Genomic DNA, 19,926 nt, shown 5'->3' with positions numbered 1-19,926 from the left:
TTTTCAAGTATGCGCGCGGAATCCCAGTCAATCAAGTGGCCCGTGTTTTGCTGGTGTTCGGCGAGAGCGTTAGAAGTAACTTTTTTGTTTTTGACGTCACGCTGGTGTTCTTTGAATCGTCTCCTGAAGTCCCCTGTTTCGCCTATATAGGCTGCTCCGCATTCTTTGCAAGGAATTTTGTAAACTACCCCAGGGTAGCTGGTCTTTTCAAGTGGGTCCTTTACTCGTACCAAATGGTTTCTGAGCTTGCTGGATGGGACATGGGCAACTTGGATGTCGTAGTCAGCCAGTATACGGCATAACGTCTCGCTGACACCAGGGGCATATGGGATGGCTGCACGTGTTTTCTTATTGGCTGCTTTTGTTTCGGCTTGAGGGGCCGCAGCATGTCGTTCTTGTGATTGCAGCACTTGACGCGGGTATTCGTTCTTTGAAAGCTCCTTTCTTATGCGGCGGACTTCACGAGTTCTTTTGCATGGGCTTGAACAAAGCTTGAAGGCACGATTGTAAAGCGCCGCGGCAACGGAGCGTTTCTGCCCAATTGGGTGCGCAGAATGAAAATTCAGGTACTTCCCTGTGTGGGTAGGCTTCCTGTACACGCTCGTCGTGATGCCGTTTGCTGTTCGCTCGATGAGGACGTCGAGGAAAGGAGGGAGGCGCCCATTGCTCTCTTCTTTGTGGGGACCTGCCCTGCAGCCCCCTGGGTTTGCTTTCCCGCGAGGCACCGTGCAGCAGCAGTCACCCCGAGGATGAACGCGTTCCCTTGTCAGTTACATTAACTGGCAAGAGAGGGCGCCAGCGTCGCTGCGCGGCAGACTGCTGAAGCCCGCCCGCGAGAGATGGGGGCTTCGGCTGGGATCGTCGGCACCGGGCGGACGTGTCGCTCGCGGCTCCGCTCTTCGCTGGCGGGGCGAAGAAGCGACGAGGAGACAGGCTCCCGTACTCGTCCCGTCCGGCCTGCGGAGTTTATATCCCTTGCCCTAGCGCGGGCGAACATTCGCTCGGAACCTTGCTGGTGAGTCGGACGACCTCGATTCATTAGCGTACCTTGTTGCTAGCTGGCATTATTGTTTTTGTAGCAATAAATGCCTGTTTGTGTCAGCCAATGTGTCGTTCCTTTGTTCCCCCAGAGCAAGGCCCGCCGTGGTCGGCGAGCGCTTGGTAGCGTACGCGATCACGGGGTGGGGTCCGGGCGGCTTTGAACCGTGTCAGCCGCGATTGAGTGGGGAGAACCTATTTACCTCCCCAATTCAACTCCACATCTGGCAGCCCAACGTGGGGCCTACTCTTGGAACATTGGACGATTGTCGGTTCGGTTCGAGGAACGCTCTTTGTCCGGACTTGACAAGTGCTAGGCCTAGAGTGAATTTGATCGCTAGGACCTGTGGCATGCTTTCTTGAGTGCGAGTATTGCGCTGCAGCATGTTTGAACTTTTCGACATGCTCAGCACATTTTTCCCTGGAGTTTCTTCGCGAGAATCACTTGGTCCGCATCGAGGGAGCGCGAGGCCTAGCGCCCGCGGAGTCGCCGAGCCCGAAGCGAGTGAGTACGGAAGCCGCGTGGGTAGTCCGAGTTTCTGTATATATTTTCTCTTTCTCTTTTTCGACTCTGGGAGTCGCGGCTCCGGGAGCCGGGTGGCCTGGGGCCACGGGTGCCGCTACGAGCTCGCTGGTATTGCAGGTCGGCACCTGGCGCTCCGACACCGTCCGATACGGTGGGCGCCGACCGCTCAGAAGCTGCTTTGTGCAGTGAGCGGGGCAGGACCACCCCACAAAGCTGACGTCTCCTCGCGGCTGCGCGCACATAACCCGTTTCGGGTCTTTGTTGTGGTCACGGTCGTTGTCGGAGTGGTCGTTAGGCCTGAGGCTTTTCAGAGCTGCCTGCACCACGTTAAAAGAGACGCGACCACCGGACCGTGTCGTTGAGAGGGGGCGCACTTTGCTGCCCGCCCGTTTTTTTTGTTTTGTTTGTTTGTAACCTCGCACGAACTGAGCAGTCTCGTTCAACTCAAGAAAGGGCTTTGTTCACTCGAACTTTGCGTTTGCACAGCCGCCAACACGTTTTGCTAGCGAGTTAGGCATTGTGCCACGAGGCCCTTGCGGATGCCGTTTCCCCTCCCGTGACCTACGTTAAAGGCACGCCAAGAGCGTTTCGGCAATTTTGCAGATCCGGTGGAGCCACCCAGGCTTGCTGACCGGTGCACATCGTCTCGCTGCCACCTGCTGCGACGGAGCGGCCTGTATCCTGTTCGCCGTATCCATCCGGGGCAGCTGTGGCGAGACCAGTCAGCAGTCACCTCCAGCTGCTGCTACCCTGGCGACTACTGCAGGATCCTGGCCTGCAGTTTTCCCACCGGCCTTCGATTCGCGGGCCTGCGGACACGGTAGTCCGCGGGCCATACGAGTCGTCCCAGCGGAGACCTTCACGCCAATACCGCGGAAGTCTGCGTGGACGCTGTCGGCGTGACCTCCGCTGCAAGACGTGCCTCAAGACACGAAGACCAGGAGACTCCTCCATAGCATGTACTTTCAGGCGCGTGGGTCTATTTAAGGTTGGGGGGATGTGAGGACCTGCCCTGCAGCCCCCTGGGTTTGCTTTCCCGCGAGGCACCGTGCAGCAGCAGTCACCCCGAGGATGAACGCGTTCCCTTGTCAGTTACATTAACTGGCAAGAGAGGGCCAACAGGCCAACAGCGAGGGCGCCAAGAATCAAGAATTGAAACATATGGCACAAAATGCCAAGTTCAAGCAGCTGTTGGCCAGTCCGCCGGAGGCCGGGGTGACAGCGAGTATATGCAACCCGTCTTCGCACACGCTTGATCCGCATGAACGCAGCCTACTTCTCCGAGGCCTCAACTTCAATACTGACGCTCCTCCAAATGCTGTTAACATGACCTGCGCTGTTGAAGAGGCTATACTCAAGGTCGCCCCCAGATTACAAAGCGAAGCACGCTCAAGGGCCATTGGAGCACTTTCTAAGCTTGCTAAAAGCAAGACTCGCACTATTACACCCGCAGAGCAAACAGCATTGACCAGGCTGCAGAAGAACAAAGACGTCGTCATCTTGCCTGCTGACAAGGGTAACGCCACTGTCGTTCAGGCCGCACCGACTATGTGCGAAAAATGGACGCCCTTCTGGAGGACACAACGACGTACGCCAAGCTGGCGCGAGACCCTACAAAGAAAATCGAGTCCGAGCTGCAAAAACTTCTTACTGATGTTTTCAAGTTCGTCCCCCCCCCCCCCAACAGAGGCTATCTTTACAATCGCCTACTTTGTCATAACGGCTCGGCACCAGTTATATACGGGGTGTACGGGGTGCCCAAGATACACAAGAAGGAGGTACCACTTCGCCTGATTGTTGACTTCACACGGTCACCACTGAACAAGTTGTCGGGATACCTCGACCGGGTACTGGCGCCTTTGGCAGGAAACACGCCTACGCACGTCAAAGACTCGGCACATTTCATTGACAAACTGAAGACTGCGACTTTTGGCGATGATCACATTATGGTGTCATTCGACGTGAGGTCCATGTTTATTTGCGTGCCGGTGGACTTCGCAGTCGAGTGTTGCAGGAATGCCCTGACGAACGACTTGTCTCTGCCAGAACGTACACCCATAGAGACAGACGACTTGTGCCGGCTCCTAAAATTCTGCTTGTCAAACACATACTTTGTGTTCAACAAGACGATGTACAAGCAGATCTCCGGGACAGCAATGGGAGCCTCCATTTCAGTAGTCTGCTCCAACCCGGCCCTAGAAACGACAGAGTCGTGTGCTTGCGTCGTTCGACCTGCGACCTAGGTTTTGCCTGCGGTACGTCGACGACTGTTTCTGCATCATCCGACGACAGGATGCGGAAAAATTTCTACGGAACCTGAACTCATTTCAAGAGAGCGTTCAGTTCACGATGGAAGAAGAGAGCAATGGGCGCCTCCCTTTCCTCGACGTCCTCATCGAGCGAACAGCAAACGGCATCACGACGAGCGTGTACAGGAAGCCTACCCACACAGGGAAGTACCTGAATTTTCATTCTGCGCACCCAATAGGGCAGAAACGCTCCGTTGCCGCGGCGCTTTACAATCATGCCTTCAAGCTTTGTTCAAGCCCATGCAAAAGAACTCGTGAAGTCCGCCGCATAAGAAAGGAGCTTTCAAAGAACGGATACCCGCGTCAAGTGCTGCAATCACAAGAACGACATGCTGCGGCCCCTCAAGCCGAAGCAAGAGCAGCCAAAAAGAAAACACGTGCAGCCATCCCATATGCCCCTGGTGTCAGCGAGACGTTATGCCGGATACTGGCTGACTACGACATCCAAGTTGCCCATGTCCCATCCAGCAAGCTCAGAAACTATTTGGTACGAGTAAAGGACCCGCTTGAAAAGACCAGCTACCCTGGGGTAGTTTACAAAATTCCTTGCAAAGAATGCGGTGCAGCCTATATAGGCGAAACAGAGGACTTCAGGAGACGATTCAAAGCACACCAGCGTGACGTGTGATGTGGTTGTACTCTTGGCCAACCTATGTGCGGCCAGAAATCTAGAAGAGTGCGGTGAGGGGCTAGTTGGTACGACATTATGGAAACAATGAATAACTGCGCAAAAAGGACGGGACAAGAAAGAAGAACCACATGAGACAAGCGCAGTCTCATGTGGTTCTTCTCTCTTGTCCTGTCCTTTTTGCGCAGTTATTCATTGTTTCGTGTTGCTGAGGCAGAACGTTCCTGACCTCTGCAGGCTCCTACAGTTCTGCCTCAGCAACACGTATTTTATATTCCAAGGCCTGTTTTACCGTCAACTTTAAGGCATTCCTATGGGTGCCTCTATCTCCGTTACTGTCGCAAACCTCAATATGCAGTCTGTCGAACGCTGGGCCCTTGCAACATTTGCTCACCCGCCAAAATTTTTCCTCAGATATGTTGACGACTGTTTCTGCATGATTCAAAAAGACGCTTTGCCTGCCTTTTCATCACATTTTAACTCCATAGAGGACGCCATTGAGTTCACCACCGAGGTCAGGGCGAACGGTGCATTGCCCTTTCTAGACGTCCTGGTAAAACGCGATAGTGGCAAGCTATCATTCAGGGTTTTTAGGAAACCTACCCACACGGGACGTTATCTCAACTTTAGATCCCTCCATCCGGCCTCACATAAGAGATCAGTTACTGCCACCTTATTAAAAAGGAGCCAACGCATTTGCAGTTCTCTCGAAGACAGGGCAAACGACAGGGTAACATAAGAACTTTCACGCAATGACTACCCAATATCTTTCGTGGCATCGGTCGAAAAACAGCTGTGTCGGCCAGAACATGAAACTGCTGTGTCTTCTTCCCTGAAACGTGACGCTGTTCCCGACACCCCTGGAATCAGCGAGGCGCTGGCACGCAATCTGCGCACCTTCAACGTTGACATTGGCCACGTTCCGACCAGAAAACTGCGACATGCTTTGGTCAACGTAAAGGACGTTCTTCCAAAAGAAAAATATCCCAGCGTGGTTTACAGCAATCCCTGCTCTGACTGCGACTGCGTCTACATTGACTAAACTGGTAAATTTAAAAGGCGCCTAAAAGATCACAAAAACAACGTTAAAAACAGGAAAGTGGATTCCAGTGCTATCGCCGAACACTGCATATCGAAACAGCACATTATCGACAAGGCACAAGTTCTTACGGCAGAAAAGAGAAGATTCCCTCGACTTCACCTGGAATCTTTGATTATGCAAACGACCTGTCACACCTTGAACCGAAACTGCGGAAATCTGACGACTGCTTACGCACGCTCTCTGCGCCCCCTTTTCAAGCATACATAAGCTCCTGCACCCGCTTCTCGTTTTTTACTCTGAACAAGGCTCCCGTATGGGAGCCGAAACGTCTTTTGTGTGTTCTTTAATTTGTTGTGGTCGGCATCTTCAATGTCATGTTTTAGAAGAAAAGGATGTTGTCAAGCGCTACAAAAGAGCACACCAAACAGACAAGTGAACGCACCTCTAGTGAGATGCCCTGGATGACATCAACGGGGTCAATGACATTGCCCAGCGACTTGCTCATCTTGCGACCGTGGGCATCACGCACGATGGAGTGCAGCAGCACCTGCAGTGTCAGTAAAAGAGGCAAAGGGTCATTTGTCTTGATCAGCACACATTTATCGGCAAGAAACTTGCATTTAAAAATCTCCCCACCAGTCGATGCAAACACGTCGTCTTGAAGCAGCCTCTGACCAAAGACTCGCATTGAGGCAGCACACTTGTGCCAAATGGGCCGGGCAGCCCCTCTATTTCATTCTTTGGAATGCTTTCAAGGAGACTTCACAGCTGCCTCCCAATTACTGAACATGACCCACTGCCTGAAAGCCACATTCAAGTGTACAGGAACAGCCAAGTGCAACTGCACTGCTTTTAAGATTCTGCATACAGTAACATCTGGGTCAGGCTGCGCCAAGTGTCTGGCCCCTAGCACGTGTGGCACAGCACGCCAGGCATACTGTATTCAATGGGGGTGTGCGAATACTCACAGACAGATTGAATAGTAGCAAGTTTATTTTTTATTCTATTTACAGAATACTGCAGACTGAATCGGTCCAAGCAGGAGAGGGTGCATACATTTGTTAGTAAGCACCATGCCTTAGGATCAGCAACAATGGTGAAGTTACAATTTACAACAAGAAAATATAATAACAAAAATAAACAAGGCTACAAAGCAAATACACTTTGTGAGAGTGGATGCCCCAATCACAGGCACATAGACAAAGAAGCACACTATGCACTGTTAATAAATAATCATCATTTCTAACCATACAGTCAGATAGGTAGGCTCTCGAAAGGTTGAAGAAAGGAGAGGTGAATCATGAGGCACGGAATTCCAGTCAAATATTGTTTTGGGGAAAAATGAATATTTGTAGAAATTCATGTGGGCAAATACTAGCTTGATGCCATGACTATGTTTATGTCGTCAAGGTCTGATTGTGTCCTCCCTTTCGAAGTAGTCCTGCGGCTGAATGCCTAGTTTTTGAAAATACAAAGAGTGAAAAAAAAACGCAGCCGGGCAGCCTTTCTTCTTCCAGCCAATGGCTCAAGGGCTGCCTGACGTAACATGGCGAACGGAGAGTCCCTTCGCTTATACCGGTTATATATGAACCTTATTGCTAATCTCTGGATTTTTTCTCATTTTTCAATGTTGATTGTGGTGTGTGGGTCCCATACTGCGCTGCCGTGTTCAAGAGTAGGTCTAACGATTGATTTGTACGATTGAAGTCTAAGTGTGCTTGAAGAATTGCCTTATTTATGTTTTAAGGAGCCTAGCTTTTTCCTTGCAGAGGAACAGATGTTGGAGATAAGAGATGACCATTTAAGATCGGATGTTAGTCACGCCCAGGTATCTGTATTCTTCCACTTGACTAATTATGTTGTCCCCAATGCCATACGTAAATTTCATTTTGTTGACCTTGTTCGTAGCACATAAATAAACGGTTTCGTCATAATTAATTGTCATATCCCACTTGTTACACCAGTCTGCAAGAACCTGCAAGTTCGAATTTAGGACAAGTTGATCGGATACAGAATGAATGCTTTTGAAAATATTGCAGTCATCGGCGAATAACCTGGCCGACGTGTTTAGTTCCAGAACGCCTAACAGGTCGTTAATGTAAATACTAAATAAAACAGGCCCCAAGACTGAACCCTGAGGAACACCTGAATGAACATCTAGGAAGCGGGAGCAGTTGCCATCAATTTCCACATATCGTTTTCTATTTTGTAAATATGACATCACCCAAGCGCTGATATGGGAAGGGATACCTATTTCTTTCATTTTATTTATTAATTTAGAGTGAGGAACCCTATCAAACGCCTTGGAGAAATCCATAAAAATTATACCTACCTGACCGCCACTGTCGAGAGTTTATGTTAGATTATGTACGGTAACAATTAGTTGTGTAGTAGTGGAAAACCGTTGCCGGAAGCCATGTTGCCTGTTGCTAATTATTTCATTCGTGTCTAAAAAACTGTTAAGGTATTTAAGTATAATATGCTCGATTAATTCGCAAGGAACAGAGGCGAGAGATACTTTCTATGACACGGATTAACACAGTGCAATGGAACGAGGACAAGAAGAAGAAACACAGGAAGGGCGCTGACTCTTTATTGCATCATAAAAAACCAGCACAATTAATGCCATTCACCTCGACCACGTGATGCACTGTTAGCCAGTGGACATTGCAAATCTGCGTCGTAGAAAGTATGAACCAACTAGCCCACACCATACCTGTCTCTTGCTTTTTTCAACCGATGCTTGAGGGAGGCGCTAAATTCTGCAATTAGTGATGCATTTTTATTCTTTTTCTTCCTGCAGCACTTGATTTTTTGTTTTAATTGTATTACTTCTCAGATTAACCAAGGGTTTGTTCTCCCTAGTTTCTTTATTTTTTCCGGTACAAAGTTTTGTATGAAGTAATCGCAGAGGTATTTAAACCTCGCCCACAACGCATTTACGAGGTCCTCACAAAACGATGACAGGGCATTTTCCAGAAAATGCATAATACGTGGGTTGTCTGCGGCATCAAAATGCTTCACTGTTTGTAATTTTGGCATGCATGTTCCCAGTTGGCATGGGAGCATGCAGGTAAAATAGACTAGTTTGTGATCAGAAATGCCCTCGTAAACTTCAGTAATGCAATTTTTTATGCCTGCGGAACATAAAATGAGGTCTAGAATTGAAGAAGCTGAACTAGTTACGTGTGTAGGTGAGTACAGTCTGGACTAGATTATACGGCAACAATATATCAAATAATACTTCTGAACTATGCGCACCGGGGGGACTAAACTTCATGGTGCCCCAATCAATGTGGGGAAGATTGAAGTCCCCTGCAATTACAATATTATGATTTAAATACTTTTCTAGGTAATCATATAAATCCAGTAGATATTCTGGTCCTGCCCCAGAAGGCCTATAGATTCCAACAATAGTTATTTGGTAGCCTGAGAACATCAGCCTACAAGAAACGCTTTCATGATAAGTGGAAACATCGAGCAAAAATATAGAAGACAATCCAGCTTTCACGAGAATCGCTATTCCGCCCCCCCCTCGTGGCGCGGTTTTTTTCTGTACCATGTGTGTGAAGGCGGTTATGGCGCAGCTATCAGGAATGTCGGCATGAAGCCAAGTTTCAGATATAATCGCCACGTGTGGATCATAGAAGAGTAATAAGTGTTCGAGTCAGTCTTGCTTGTTGCACAAACTTTGCGCATTCAAACATATTAGTCGAAGTGATATTTTCGCAACGCGTGTGGTGGTATCTGTTGGTCAATCTTGGGACGTGTGGGCTGCTTTGTGCAGCAATGCCCTGCAGTTGTTCTGCTTGTCCCACGCATAAATGTTACCATTTACGTGCAGTTTGTTGTAGACAAGCTTTATGTTTTCACCGGGGCGTTTTTCGTGCTTATAGGATTGCCAAAGCAGTTTCCTTATATTTAATGCTGCCTGGGAGTCGTCAGATATTGACACTCCGGAATCTTTCAGTTTGAGGCCATTCGTAAGTATAGCTATTTTTTTGTTATAGTTGTAGAGCTGAAGAATAACAGGCCTTGGTTGATTATCGCATTTTTTGCCAATTCAGTGTATACATTCTAGAGAATCAATATTCACTCCTAGTTTGCCAATGCAGATGTCTTCAAAAATTTTTTTTCAAGATCAGACCGGGTTTCACTAGCATCTTCCTTTATTCCGAAGACTACTAAGTTATTCCTACGGCTGCGGTCCTCAAAATCTATCAGTTGTTTTTTCTGTGCAGCCAGAACATTCTGTAAGCGCTGTACTGTTTCTTCGAGCTGTAGTATCTTTTCTTCGTTTGCCTTAGATATCGTGAGGACTTCGTCTAGTTTGGACAGCTTTTCGTTAATTTCTGCAAGGGTAGCATCACGCTCTGAATCAGCAAAATTCAGACCCTTTAATTCTGCCAAGTTCTCCGGCTACACCCTGTATTTTGGCGGCCAAATATTCTCTACATTTTGTGACAGGGTTGGCACCTGCGCAAGGGCCATGAGAGTTGTGCCAATCGTGGAATCATTGGTTTTCTGATGGTGCAATGCAAATTTTTAACCTACAACCGCCTCCAAGAATGTGGAAATAAATTCACAATCCTGGCAGCACTGTCATGATGTAACCAAATCACCAAGAGCCAAAAAAATCCCCACTTGACACAGCTGGAACATTGCTGTACGGCACAGGTCACGAGGGATAGCAACCACATTGCACAGAAGACAAGCAATTCTTATGAAATGTTTACTTTACAAATAGGACAAAAACATGCTGATAATGATGAGCACACGTATCGCCACCTGTCGAGTGCAACAAGTTCCCCAATGCTGGCTCTCAACTTCAGTGACCTGAAGTAAGACATGATGTTGGGCTCATGGTCAATGCCACAGAAGACGACGGGACAATCTGCGCTGTGTGTGTGCGTCTTTCTGCCTCTTCTTTCTGCGTAGTTTTTCTGGCATTCGTTTCATTGGCCTGTCACCATGGCTCCGTTTTAAGCGCTTCATATGTTTGGCTCAGCGGTTTATGTGTACAGTGCTTGTCTCAGAAACATGGCTGAGTGTACGAAAAGTGCCACCTGGAAGCATTTTGCAAAGGCAAGTCTCAAGAAGCAACATGCAAGACCAGCAAAGCCAAACTTGAGACACCGTCAGGCACAACAACACTGCTGGTAAACTACCTGGAGAACAAGCTTCTACTTTGCACACTTTGTTTTTAGAGGAAAGTGAGAAGCAAACAAGGTCAGAAAGGCATCACAGAGTTGCACCAAATGTAAGTCAAAGGAGTTGTCGCAGCACTGGAGAACAGAAACTACCATGACGGAATTAAGGATATGGAGCCACTATAAAAGTAACTTCAGGACAGTCCTTTCCATTCCCAAGTGCATCGAGGTCAAACCAGAGCTATCCATTATTAGCCCGAGGGGTTCGCTTTGGGCAGGTGACTGCCTGCAACCTCTTAATGGGAGGTGCCACTGCAAGACAATGCTCAAAATCCCCATGCAGCCCTTGGAAGAAACTGCAGGGGTGCCTTAAGAAATGGTGGGCTACTACAAGCACAGTGTCCAAGCTGGAGCAAGACTAAAGCCCTGCCACACCAGGCAGACAAGCAAGCATGACATGCTCTCACGTTTCCAGCAGGGCCCTCTCTGAGACAGTTGCTAACCAACCTGACACAGCAGCAGTGCTTGGAGTGGTCATGCCCTTGAGCCAATTGCATCAGCAACCAAACAACTGAGTGGGCAAAATTATGCAATCCAATCTTCGTTTATGGAATGCATGTGCTGCTGAAGGACTCTGCTGCAGCGGATCAGTCACCTTTCAAAAGTCTCTCAATATTCCATTAATCAAATCTGGTAACAAAACTTTTATCTAATTACAGACCTATTTCATTAACATCATACTCATGCAAGATGCTGGAGCACATAAATCACAACCATATAATAGAATTTCTGGAATCTAATAACATGCTTTCTAACTTTCAGCACGGTTTTAGAAAAGGTTTCAGCCCCTTAAGACAATTAGTTGAATTTTCGCACGACATTTCCTGTGCACTTGATATCGACACCCAGGTCAACGTTGTATTCATAGATTTTTCTAAGGCTTTTGATACTGTACTACATTCTAATCTCTTAGTAAAACTTAACATGATCTTGAAAAATTCACACCTGGTTAGATGGATTGCTAGTTTTCTTTTGCATTGATCACAGTTCATATGTAATAATTAAACTAACTCTTGCTGTGTTGACGTGCCATCTGGTGTACCTCAAGGTTCGGTACTTAGTCCTTTATTGTTCTTATTATACATTAATGACTTACCTCACCATGTCACCTCACACATACGCATTTATGCAGATGACTGTGTATTATATCACAAGAGTAGCACACTAGAAGATCATCTGCAACTAAATGCCTCATTTACCAGTTTCTGTACCTGATGTAACACCTGGCAAATGAAAATTAATTTTAGTAAAAGTTTAGTAATGTCATTTTCTAATAGTACATCTCCCTCACTGTTCAATTACACTTTTAATAATTGATCCTTGCATAGGGCTTTGAACTATAAGTATCTTGGCATCATATTTGCCGCTAACATGTCCTGGTCCAAATATATTAATTTCATTTGTACTAAAGCAATTAGTAAGCTTGGGTATTTGAGGCACAGTTTCACTAATGCTCCAAAAGAGGCTAAGTTAAAAATGTATAAATTTTTAATTCGTTCAGTACTAGATTATGCCTCCCCTATTATGAAACCCCCATAAGCACTGCGACATTAACATCATTGAGAGCATACAACGAAAATCAATCGGGTTTATATATTGTCTCTACGATCAACATTTCTGACCTTCTCGCGCCTTGGCTTCAATGAATCTAATCTCTAACTGTACGCAGTCACATCGAGTCATTGAAGTTTCTCCATTGCATTGTGAATTTTTATTATCGTGTCTCACATCACACGTCTATATTCCTCCAGATATTCCCCGGTCGACTACGAGTCACCATAACTTTAACATTAAGCCTTATTTTGCTCGCACTCATAATGTCAAATATAATTTCAAATTTCAAACTCAATCCATGGAATCCAACCATTGAACACCTTCCTGTTCGAAATTAATTCCATCTGATTTTATGTTTTGCATGCTAGTTCTAGTGTATTGCTGCATTTACTTTTTAGTACTACACCATTATGTTGCTATTATGTTATTTTGTTTTACTGTTTTAGTCCTCTGCCTTATTTCCTGTCAATTTTTGCTTTCGTTATTTATTACTTTGTTACGACACAGACTGACAAAGCGCAACGGAACTAGGACGAGTGGAAGAAACACGAAACACAGGACAGGCGCTCGTCCTAGTTCCGTTGCGCTTTGTCAGTCTGTGTCGTAGCAGTATGAACCAACTAGCCCACACCAAGGTCCTCTTATTACTTTGTATCAAGTTTGCTATAGATTTGTTTACCCACTCCTGCAATAGCCCCATAAAGGGGCTACAGTATATATAAATAAATAAACAAACAAACGTTGCTTACTGCTACTTCTATAATTATTTATTTATTTATTTATTTATTTATTTATTATACCTTCAGCATTTGGACAGGCATTATTGTAGGAGGGAAGGATGTACACAAAAAGGGAATCAGCAAGAGTAACTTGCACATAAATACATAAACAATATGTTTGCAGACACCGCAGATACTGACAGGTTGACAATACTCAACAGCAACAGCTCAAGAAAAAAGAAGATACCATTACAAATATGTAATGCGCAGCCTCAGCAGCACACGAGAGAACATGTTAAACCTAGAGAAATGGAAAAGATCACGCTGCACAAAGCACCTTAGTGGGCGTTTTTTTTAGAGTTCAAAATACGCAGGTTCAACTGTGCACACAGAACCAGTACTCCACTAGTATACCCTTGTGTGGGGGTCAGTCGGTGAAGGTATTGGTGAGTGCTACCAAAATATGGAAAGGGACGAACACAAAGCGCTGTGTTCGTCCCTTTCCATATTTTGACAGCGCTCACCAATACCTTCAAGGATGCATTTTTAACTAGCTCCAGTTGTAGCTCTTTTGTCAGTCGGTCAGTGTCAGTGCAAAGGAACCTTTGTGTCTTGTTGTCCTTGTTCCTTTGCAATGCACCTCACCATGATGCCAGTACTCCACTGCTCGAATACAATGGTGCGCTCAGCTTGGACGTTGCCAGCTTTGGCAATACAAAAATCTGCTGAAGGGAAGTTACAAAAACTAAAAATGAAGCGGCCATGTGGCAGGAGGATCAGGATATGCTGCACAAAAACCGGAGATGCCGATTGAGACTGCTGCAGCCACACTCCTGATCCCGCAGCTGCGAAGAGTGCTATCAAATGCAGAATGGGTATTGTTCCTCAACAGAAACAGTACAGAGCTTCCCTTGGGCCACTCGAGCTATCAGTTGAAACCACACCGACAGAACATGCAGCATTGCGGAATGGAATGGTCACCACCTCACATGGCAAGGCACTTGGCAGAGAGCAAGTATTCATACTGCCCCCCCCCCCCTCTTGACCTGTTTACATGGGCACAGAAAAGAAATTAAGAAAATGAAGCTGAACTCACTGGGCAATTTGCAAGAACTCTCACCACATCAAGCCTTTATCTCTCTTTTAACGGTGCATGTTACACTTGAGTCATACTAAGTGACCCAAGAGTTTGAAGTGACAAAACGAGAATGACAACCGAAATACCAGGAACATCCACTAGGAACACCATGCAGCATTGCTTATTTATATCCTTGATGACATCTCTAGCGTGCACTGCAGTGAAGCGCAAGCATCATACAACACCAAAATTGAATGCAAGGACTCAACTAGTAAAATTATTTTCCTACTTAAAACTACGAGTGTGCGAATATTCAAACTTTTGAATACTTTTGAAATAGCGTTTGTTATCCTATTCGCGCTGCACATTTACCATTCGAACTATTCAAACACTACTCAAACAGGAATAAAATCACAGCACTTCTAGATTGCACGCACTAGCCTCGTCACGAACCTTGTCGGGCCTCATTTAGTGAAAAGGTTGACAGCCGCCACCGTAAGTCGACGCTGGTTTGGGTGCGGCAGCTCAGCGCGCGCTGGTTTGAAGCTATGCAGATTAGAGAGAGGCGCAGGATGCGTCTGTAGTTTGAGGGTGCCTCAACGCAAGCACAGCGGCATAGAAGACACGTGGGCACAAATACGAAGCCATACATCGTTTTTGACCAGCCCAAAAAGATGCAATGTGTAGAAACATTTTCTTGCAGACTTTTGGCTGTTATTGCTACGCTGGTAGAGCCACTGTACGCCAGCGAAAGCATGAGCAAGCACGCATCACAGTCAAATTTATTGCACGGCTATCACTTCTTGTTAATATAAACACGTGTAAGGGCTGCACCCGTGTACGGGCCGCACCCCGTATTCCCAAAGGAAATATTTGAAAAAAAAAAAAAAAATCGGTGTAAGGGCCGCACCCAAACTTTCCAGGAAACACGCAAGAATAGCCTTCGAAATACATGCGCACAGGAGCTTCGAGGTGCCGCCCATGGATGGCGCCCGAGGTCGCGGGTCATCATCATCATCTTTTCTTCTGCTGCGAGCTTCTGCTACTGTACTTCCGCTATCCGTATCGGCATCGGTATCGCCAGGTCTAACTTTGTTCTGTTCTGGCTGTCAAAGCATGTGTTTTTTGATGGTTGCGTTAGCGTGGTCGCTCGGCATAGTTGTTGCTCTCAAGCGCTGTCGTTCTTCACTTTTTCATGAACTGCCTCCGAGCATTGTCACTGTTGCACGATGGGCAAGACAGCTACACGGCGGGCTTTAAACTGAAAGTAGTGGAGTTCGCTCTCGAACACGGCAAGCGTGCCGCGGGCAGAAAATTTGACGTGGACGAGAAGTGTGTCCGACGGTGGTGCGGACAAAGGGATGCGTTGAAGAATACCAGCTCCAAAAAGCGCGCTTTCCGAGGCAAGCCATGCAAATTTCCTGAGCTAGAAGAAGAGCTGCTATGCTATTCAATGGAAGTGCGGAACAACGGCTACGCGTTGACAACGGACATGCTGCGCGTGAGGGCACAAGCCTTGGCGCATGCTAAAAGCATACCGCACGAGGACTTCAAGGCTAGTGCCGGCTGGGTACGAAGATTTCTGAAGAGGAAGGGCCTATCATTTCGGCGAAGGACCACGCTGTGCCAGCGGCTGCCCCTCGACTACACCGACAAGGTGCTCAGCTTTCAGAAATATGTCATCGGTCTGCGTCGTGAGCACAACTATATATTTTCGCAGATAGCGAACGCCGACCAGACCCCCGTGTGGTTCGACTGTCCCGAGAGCTGCACAGTTGAACTGAAAGGAAAGAAGAGTGTTTTCGTGAGGACAACTGGCGTGGAGCGCCAACGATGTACCGTTATGCTGTGCGTCACCGCGGACGGGCGGAAGCTGCCCCCCTATGTCATCCTGAAAAGAAAAACGATTCCTAAAGGCGTTTTCCCCAAGGAAATTGTAGTTCGCGCCCAAGAAAAGGGCTGGATGGACGATGAACTTGTGCTCGACTGGGTAAAAAGCGTTTGGGAGAAGCGCCCAGGCGCCATGCTGGCCCGACGATCGCTCCTCGTCTTGGACAGCTTCCGCGGTCACTTGACGGGTAGGGTTAAGGAACGCCTGCGCGGTATCCGCACAGACATGGCCGTGATACCGGGCGGCCTCACCGGCATGCTGCAACCCCTGGATGTAAGCGTCAATCGGCCTTTTAAGGTTGAATTTCGAAGGCAGTATTCGGAATGGATGGCCAATGGCAATCACGACGAGACGCCGACAGGGCGGCTTAAGAGGGCACCGCTCGCGACTGTGCTTGGATGGATTTTGTCCGCGTGGAATTCTGTGTCGACCGACATTGTAACCCGGAGTTTCAAAGTGACCGGAATTTCAAGCAGTTTATACGGGACCGAAGACGAGTTTCTGTGGGCTGAACATTTACCTGAACACAGCACCAGCTCGGAGTCTGAAGGCTCCGTGAGTGATGCCTGAACGATAAATAAATGCCGCGCATTCCAGATTAATTTGCTTTTACTTGAAAAAAAAAATTTTTTTCGAAAATCGCGTGTATGGGCTGCACCCCGAAATTTGCCCCCCCGAATCTGGGAAAAAAAGTGCGGCCCTTACACGCGTTTATACGGTACTAAACACAGGTTTGCTTAATCTGTAATTTGCAAGAACGAAATGCGCTAACGAAATAAAAGTTGCAGGAGGTCACGGAGCCTACTTCCAAATTTTTTACCAAGTCCCGAGTAGGGTGGTGACAACAACTGTCTAGTTGAAGATGCCCTTTCGTTTCACAAGGCTGAAGTGGTTTTCTACGCTGCATGCGGAACTAAATTTCCAGCTGAAGAAAAATGTCACGGCTTACGATATTAAAAAAAAAAACGCCTTTCAAAATAACGTAGGTGAAGCCGCAAAATCAGCCGGTAAAATAAAATATCGTTAGCATCATCCTAAAAACGGCCGAATATCGAAGTTCCATATTCTCGCGCCTAATACTGCGCCACTGCACGGCAGCTAGCTACACACTTTCGTTGTCATGCCATGGCCTGTGCTGCAGACGGCTTCAGGGAGTCAAGCGCGAATACTTTGCTGTATCATGTGACATAGCATACTTTTGTCTTCGTGTGTCTGGCTGTGCACGCTAGCCCTGGAGGTCCAATGTGAAATGCTATGTGCTGTGGGAACGTACTTTCGTTTTCATGCCTTTGACTTCGCAGGCTAGCTTTATGAGCACACCCATGCATGCCAGCACGGGACGCATTCTTTTGTCTTCATGTGTCTGGCTGTGCACGCTAGCCCTGGATGTCTTCATGTGAAATGCTATGAGCTGTGGGAACGTACTTTCGTTTTCATGCCTTTGACTTCGCAGGCTAGCTTTATGAACCACCCATGCATGCCAGCACGGGACGCATTCTTTTGTCTCCATGTGTCTGGCTGTGCACGCTAGCCCTGGAGGTCCTATGTGAAATGCTATGTGCTGTGGGAATGTACTTTCGTTTCCATGCCTTTGACTTCGCAGGCTAGCTTTATGAGCACACCCATGCATGCCAGCACGGGACGCATACTTTTGCCTTCGTGTGTCTGGCTGTGCACGCTAGCCCTGGAGGTCTCATGTGAAATGCTATGTGCTGTGGGAACGTACTTTCGTTTCCATGCCTTTGACTTCGCAGGCTAGATTTATGAGCACACCCATGCTTGCCAGCATGGGACGCATACTTTCGTCTTCATGTGTCTGGCTGTGCACGCTAGCCCTGGAGGTCCCATGTGAAATGCTATGTGCTGTGGGAACGTACTTTCGTTTCCATGCCTTTGACTTCGCAGGCTAGCTTTATGAGCACACCCATGCATGCCAGCACGGGAGGCATACTTTTGCCTTCGTGTGTCTGGCTGTGCACGCTAGCCCTGGAGGTCCCATGTGAAATGCTATGTGCTGTGGGAACGTACTTTCGTTTTCATGCCTTTGACTTCACAGGCTAGCTTTATGAGCACACCCATGCATGCCAGCATGGGACGCATACTTTCGTCTTCATGTGTCTGGCTGTGCACGCTAGCCCTGGAGGTCCCATGTGAAATGCTATGTGCTGTGGGAACGTACTTTCGTTTCCATGCCTTTGACTTCGCAGGCTAGCTTTATGAGCACACCCATGCATGCCAGCATGGGACGCATACTTTTGCCTTCGTGTGTCTGGCTGTGCACGCTAGCCCTGGAGGTCCCATGTGAAATGCTATGTGCTGTGGGAACGTACTTTCGTTTCCATGCCTTTGACTTCGCAGGCTAGCTTTATGAGCACACCCATGCATGCCAGCATGGGACGCATACTTTCGTCTTCATGTGTTTGGCTGTGCACGCTAGCCCTGGAGGTCCCATGTGAAATGCTATGTGCTGTGGGAACGTACTTTCGTTTTCATGCCTTTGACTTCGCAGGCTAGCTTTATGAGCACACCCATGCATGCCAGCACGGGAGGCATACTTTTGCCTTCGTGTGTCTGGCTGTGCACGCTAGCCCTGGATGTCCAATGTGAAATGCTATGTGCTGTGGGAACGTACTTTCGTTTCCATGCCTTTGACTTCGCAGGCTAGCTTTATGAGCACACCCATGCATGCCAGCACGGGACGCATACTTTCGTATTCATGTGTCTGGCTGTGTACGCTAGCCCTGGAGGTCCCATGTGAAATGCTATGTGCTGTGGGAACGTACTTTCGTTTTCATGCCTTTGACTTCGCAGGCTAGCTTTATGAGCACACCCATGCATGCCAGCACGGGAGGCATACTTTTGCCTTCGTGTGTCTGGCTGTGCACGCTAGCCCTGGAGGTCCAATGTGAAATGCTATGTGCTGTGGGAACGTACTTTCGTTTCCATGCCTTTGACTTCGCAGGCTAGCTTTATGAGCACACCCATGCATGCCAGCATGGGACGCATACTTTCGTCTTCATGTGTCTGGCTGTGCACGCTAGCCCTGGAGGTCCCATGTGAAATGCTATGTGCTGTGGGAACGTACTTTCGTTTCCATGCCTTTGACTTCGCAGGCTAGCTTTATGAGCACACCCATGCATGCCAGCACGGGACGCATACTTTCGTCTTCATGTGTCTGGCTGTGCACACTAGCACTGGAGGTCCAATGTGAAATGCTATGTGCTGTGGGAACGTACTTTCGTTTCCATGCCTTTGACTTCGCAGGCTAGCTTTATGAGCACACCCATGCATGCCAGCACGGGACGCATACTTTCGTCTTCATGTGTCTGGCTGTGCACGCTAGCCCTGGAGGTCCCATGTGAAATGCTATGTGCTGTGGGAACGTACTTTCGTTTCCATGCCTTTGACTTCGCAGGCTAGCTTTATGAGCACACCCATGCATGCCAGCATGGGAGGCATACTTTTGCCTTCGTGTGTCTGGCTGTGCACGCTAGCCCTGGATGTCCAATGTGAAATGCTATGTGCTGTGGGAACGTACTTTCGTTTTCATGCCTTTTACTTCGCAGGTTAGCTTTATGAGCACACCCGTGCATGCCAGCATGGGAGGCATACTTTTGCCTTCGTGTGTCTGGCTGTGCACGCTAGCCCTGGATGTCCAATGTGAAATGCTATGTGCTGTGGGAACGTACTTTCGTTTTCATGCCTTTTACTTCGCAGGTTAGCTTTATGAGCACACCCGTGCATGCCAGCATGGGACGCATACTTTTGTCTTCATGTGTCTGGCTGTGCACGTTAGCCCTGGAGGTCCCATGTGAAATGCTATGTGCTGTGGGAACGTACTTTCGTTTCCATGCCTTTGACTTCGCAGGCTAGCTTTATGAGCACACCCATGCATGCCAGCATAGGACGCATACTTTCGTCTTCATGTGTC

General features: G+C 47.8%; 1 protein-coding gene across 1 annotated transcript in view; it reads right to left on the bottom strand.

The window, feature by feature from the left end:
* Window positions 1-19,926, bottom strand: part of ValRS (Valyl-tRNA synthetase) — a 359,853-nt gene that overhangs the window by 140,473 nt on the left and 199,454 nt on the right. Inside the window, exon 18 of the mRNA XM_077651139.1 lies at window positions 5,986-6,090. Within this exon, the coding sequence (XP_077507265.1) occupies window positions 5,986-6,090 (105 nt within the window). The remainder of the gene's footprint in view (window positions 1-5,985; window positions 6,091-19,926) is intronic.

This window comes from Amblyomma americanum, chromosome 1 (genome assembly GCF_052857255.1).
Source record: "Amblyomma americanum isolate KBUSLIRL-KWMA chromosome 1, ASM5285725v1, whole genome shotgun sequence".
Lineage (NCBI taxonomy): Eukaryota > Metazoa > Arthropoda > Arachnida > Ixodida > Ixodidae > Amblyomma > Amblyomma americanum.
The sequence above is the reverse complement of the archived record's forward strand: the minus strand, read 5'-3'. Positions and strand labels throughout refer to the sequence as shown.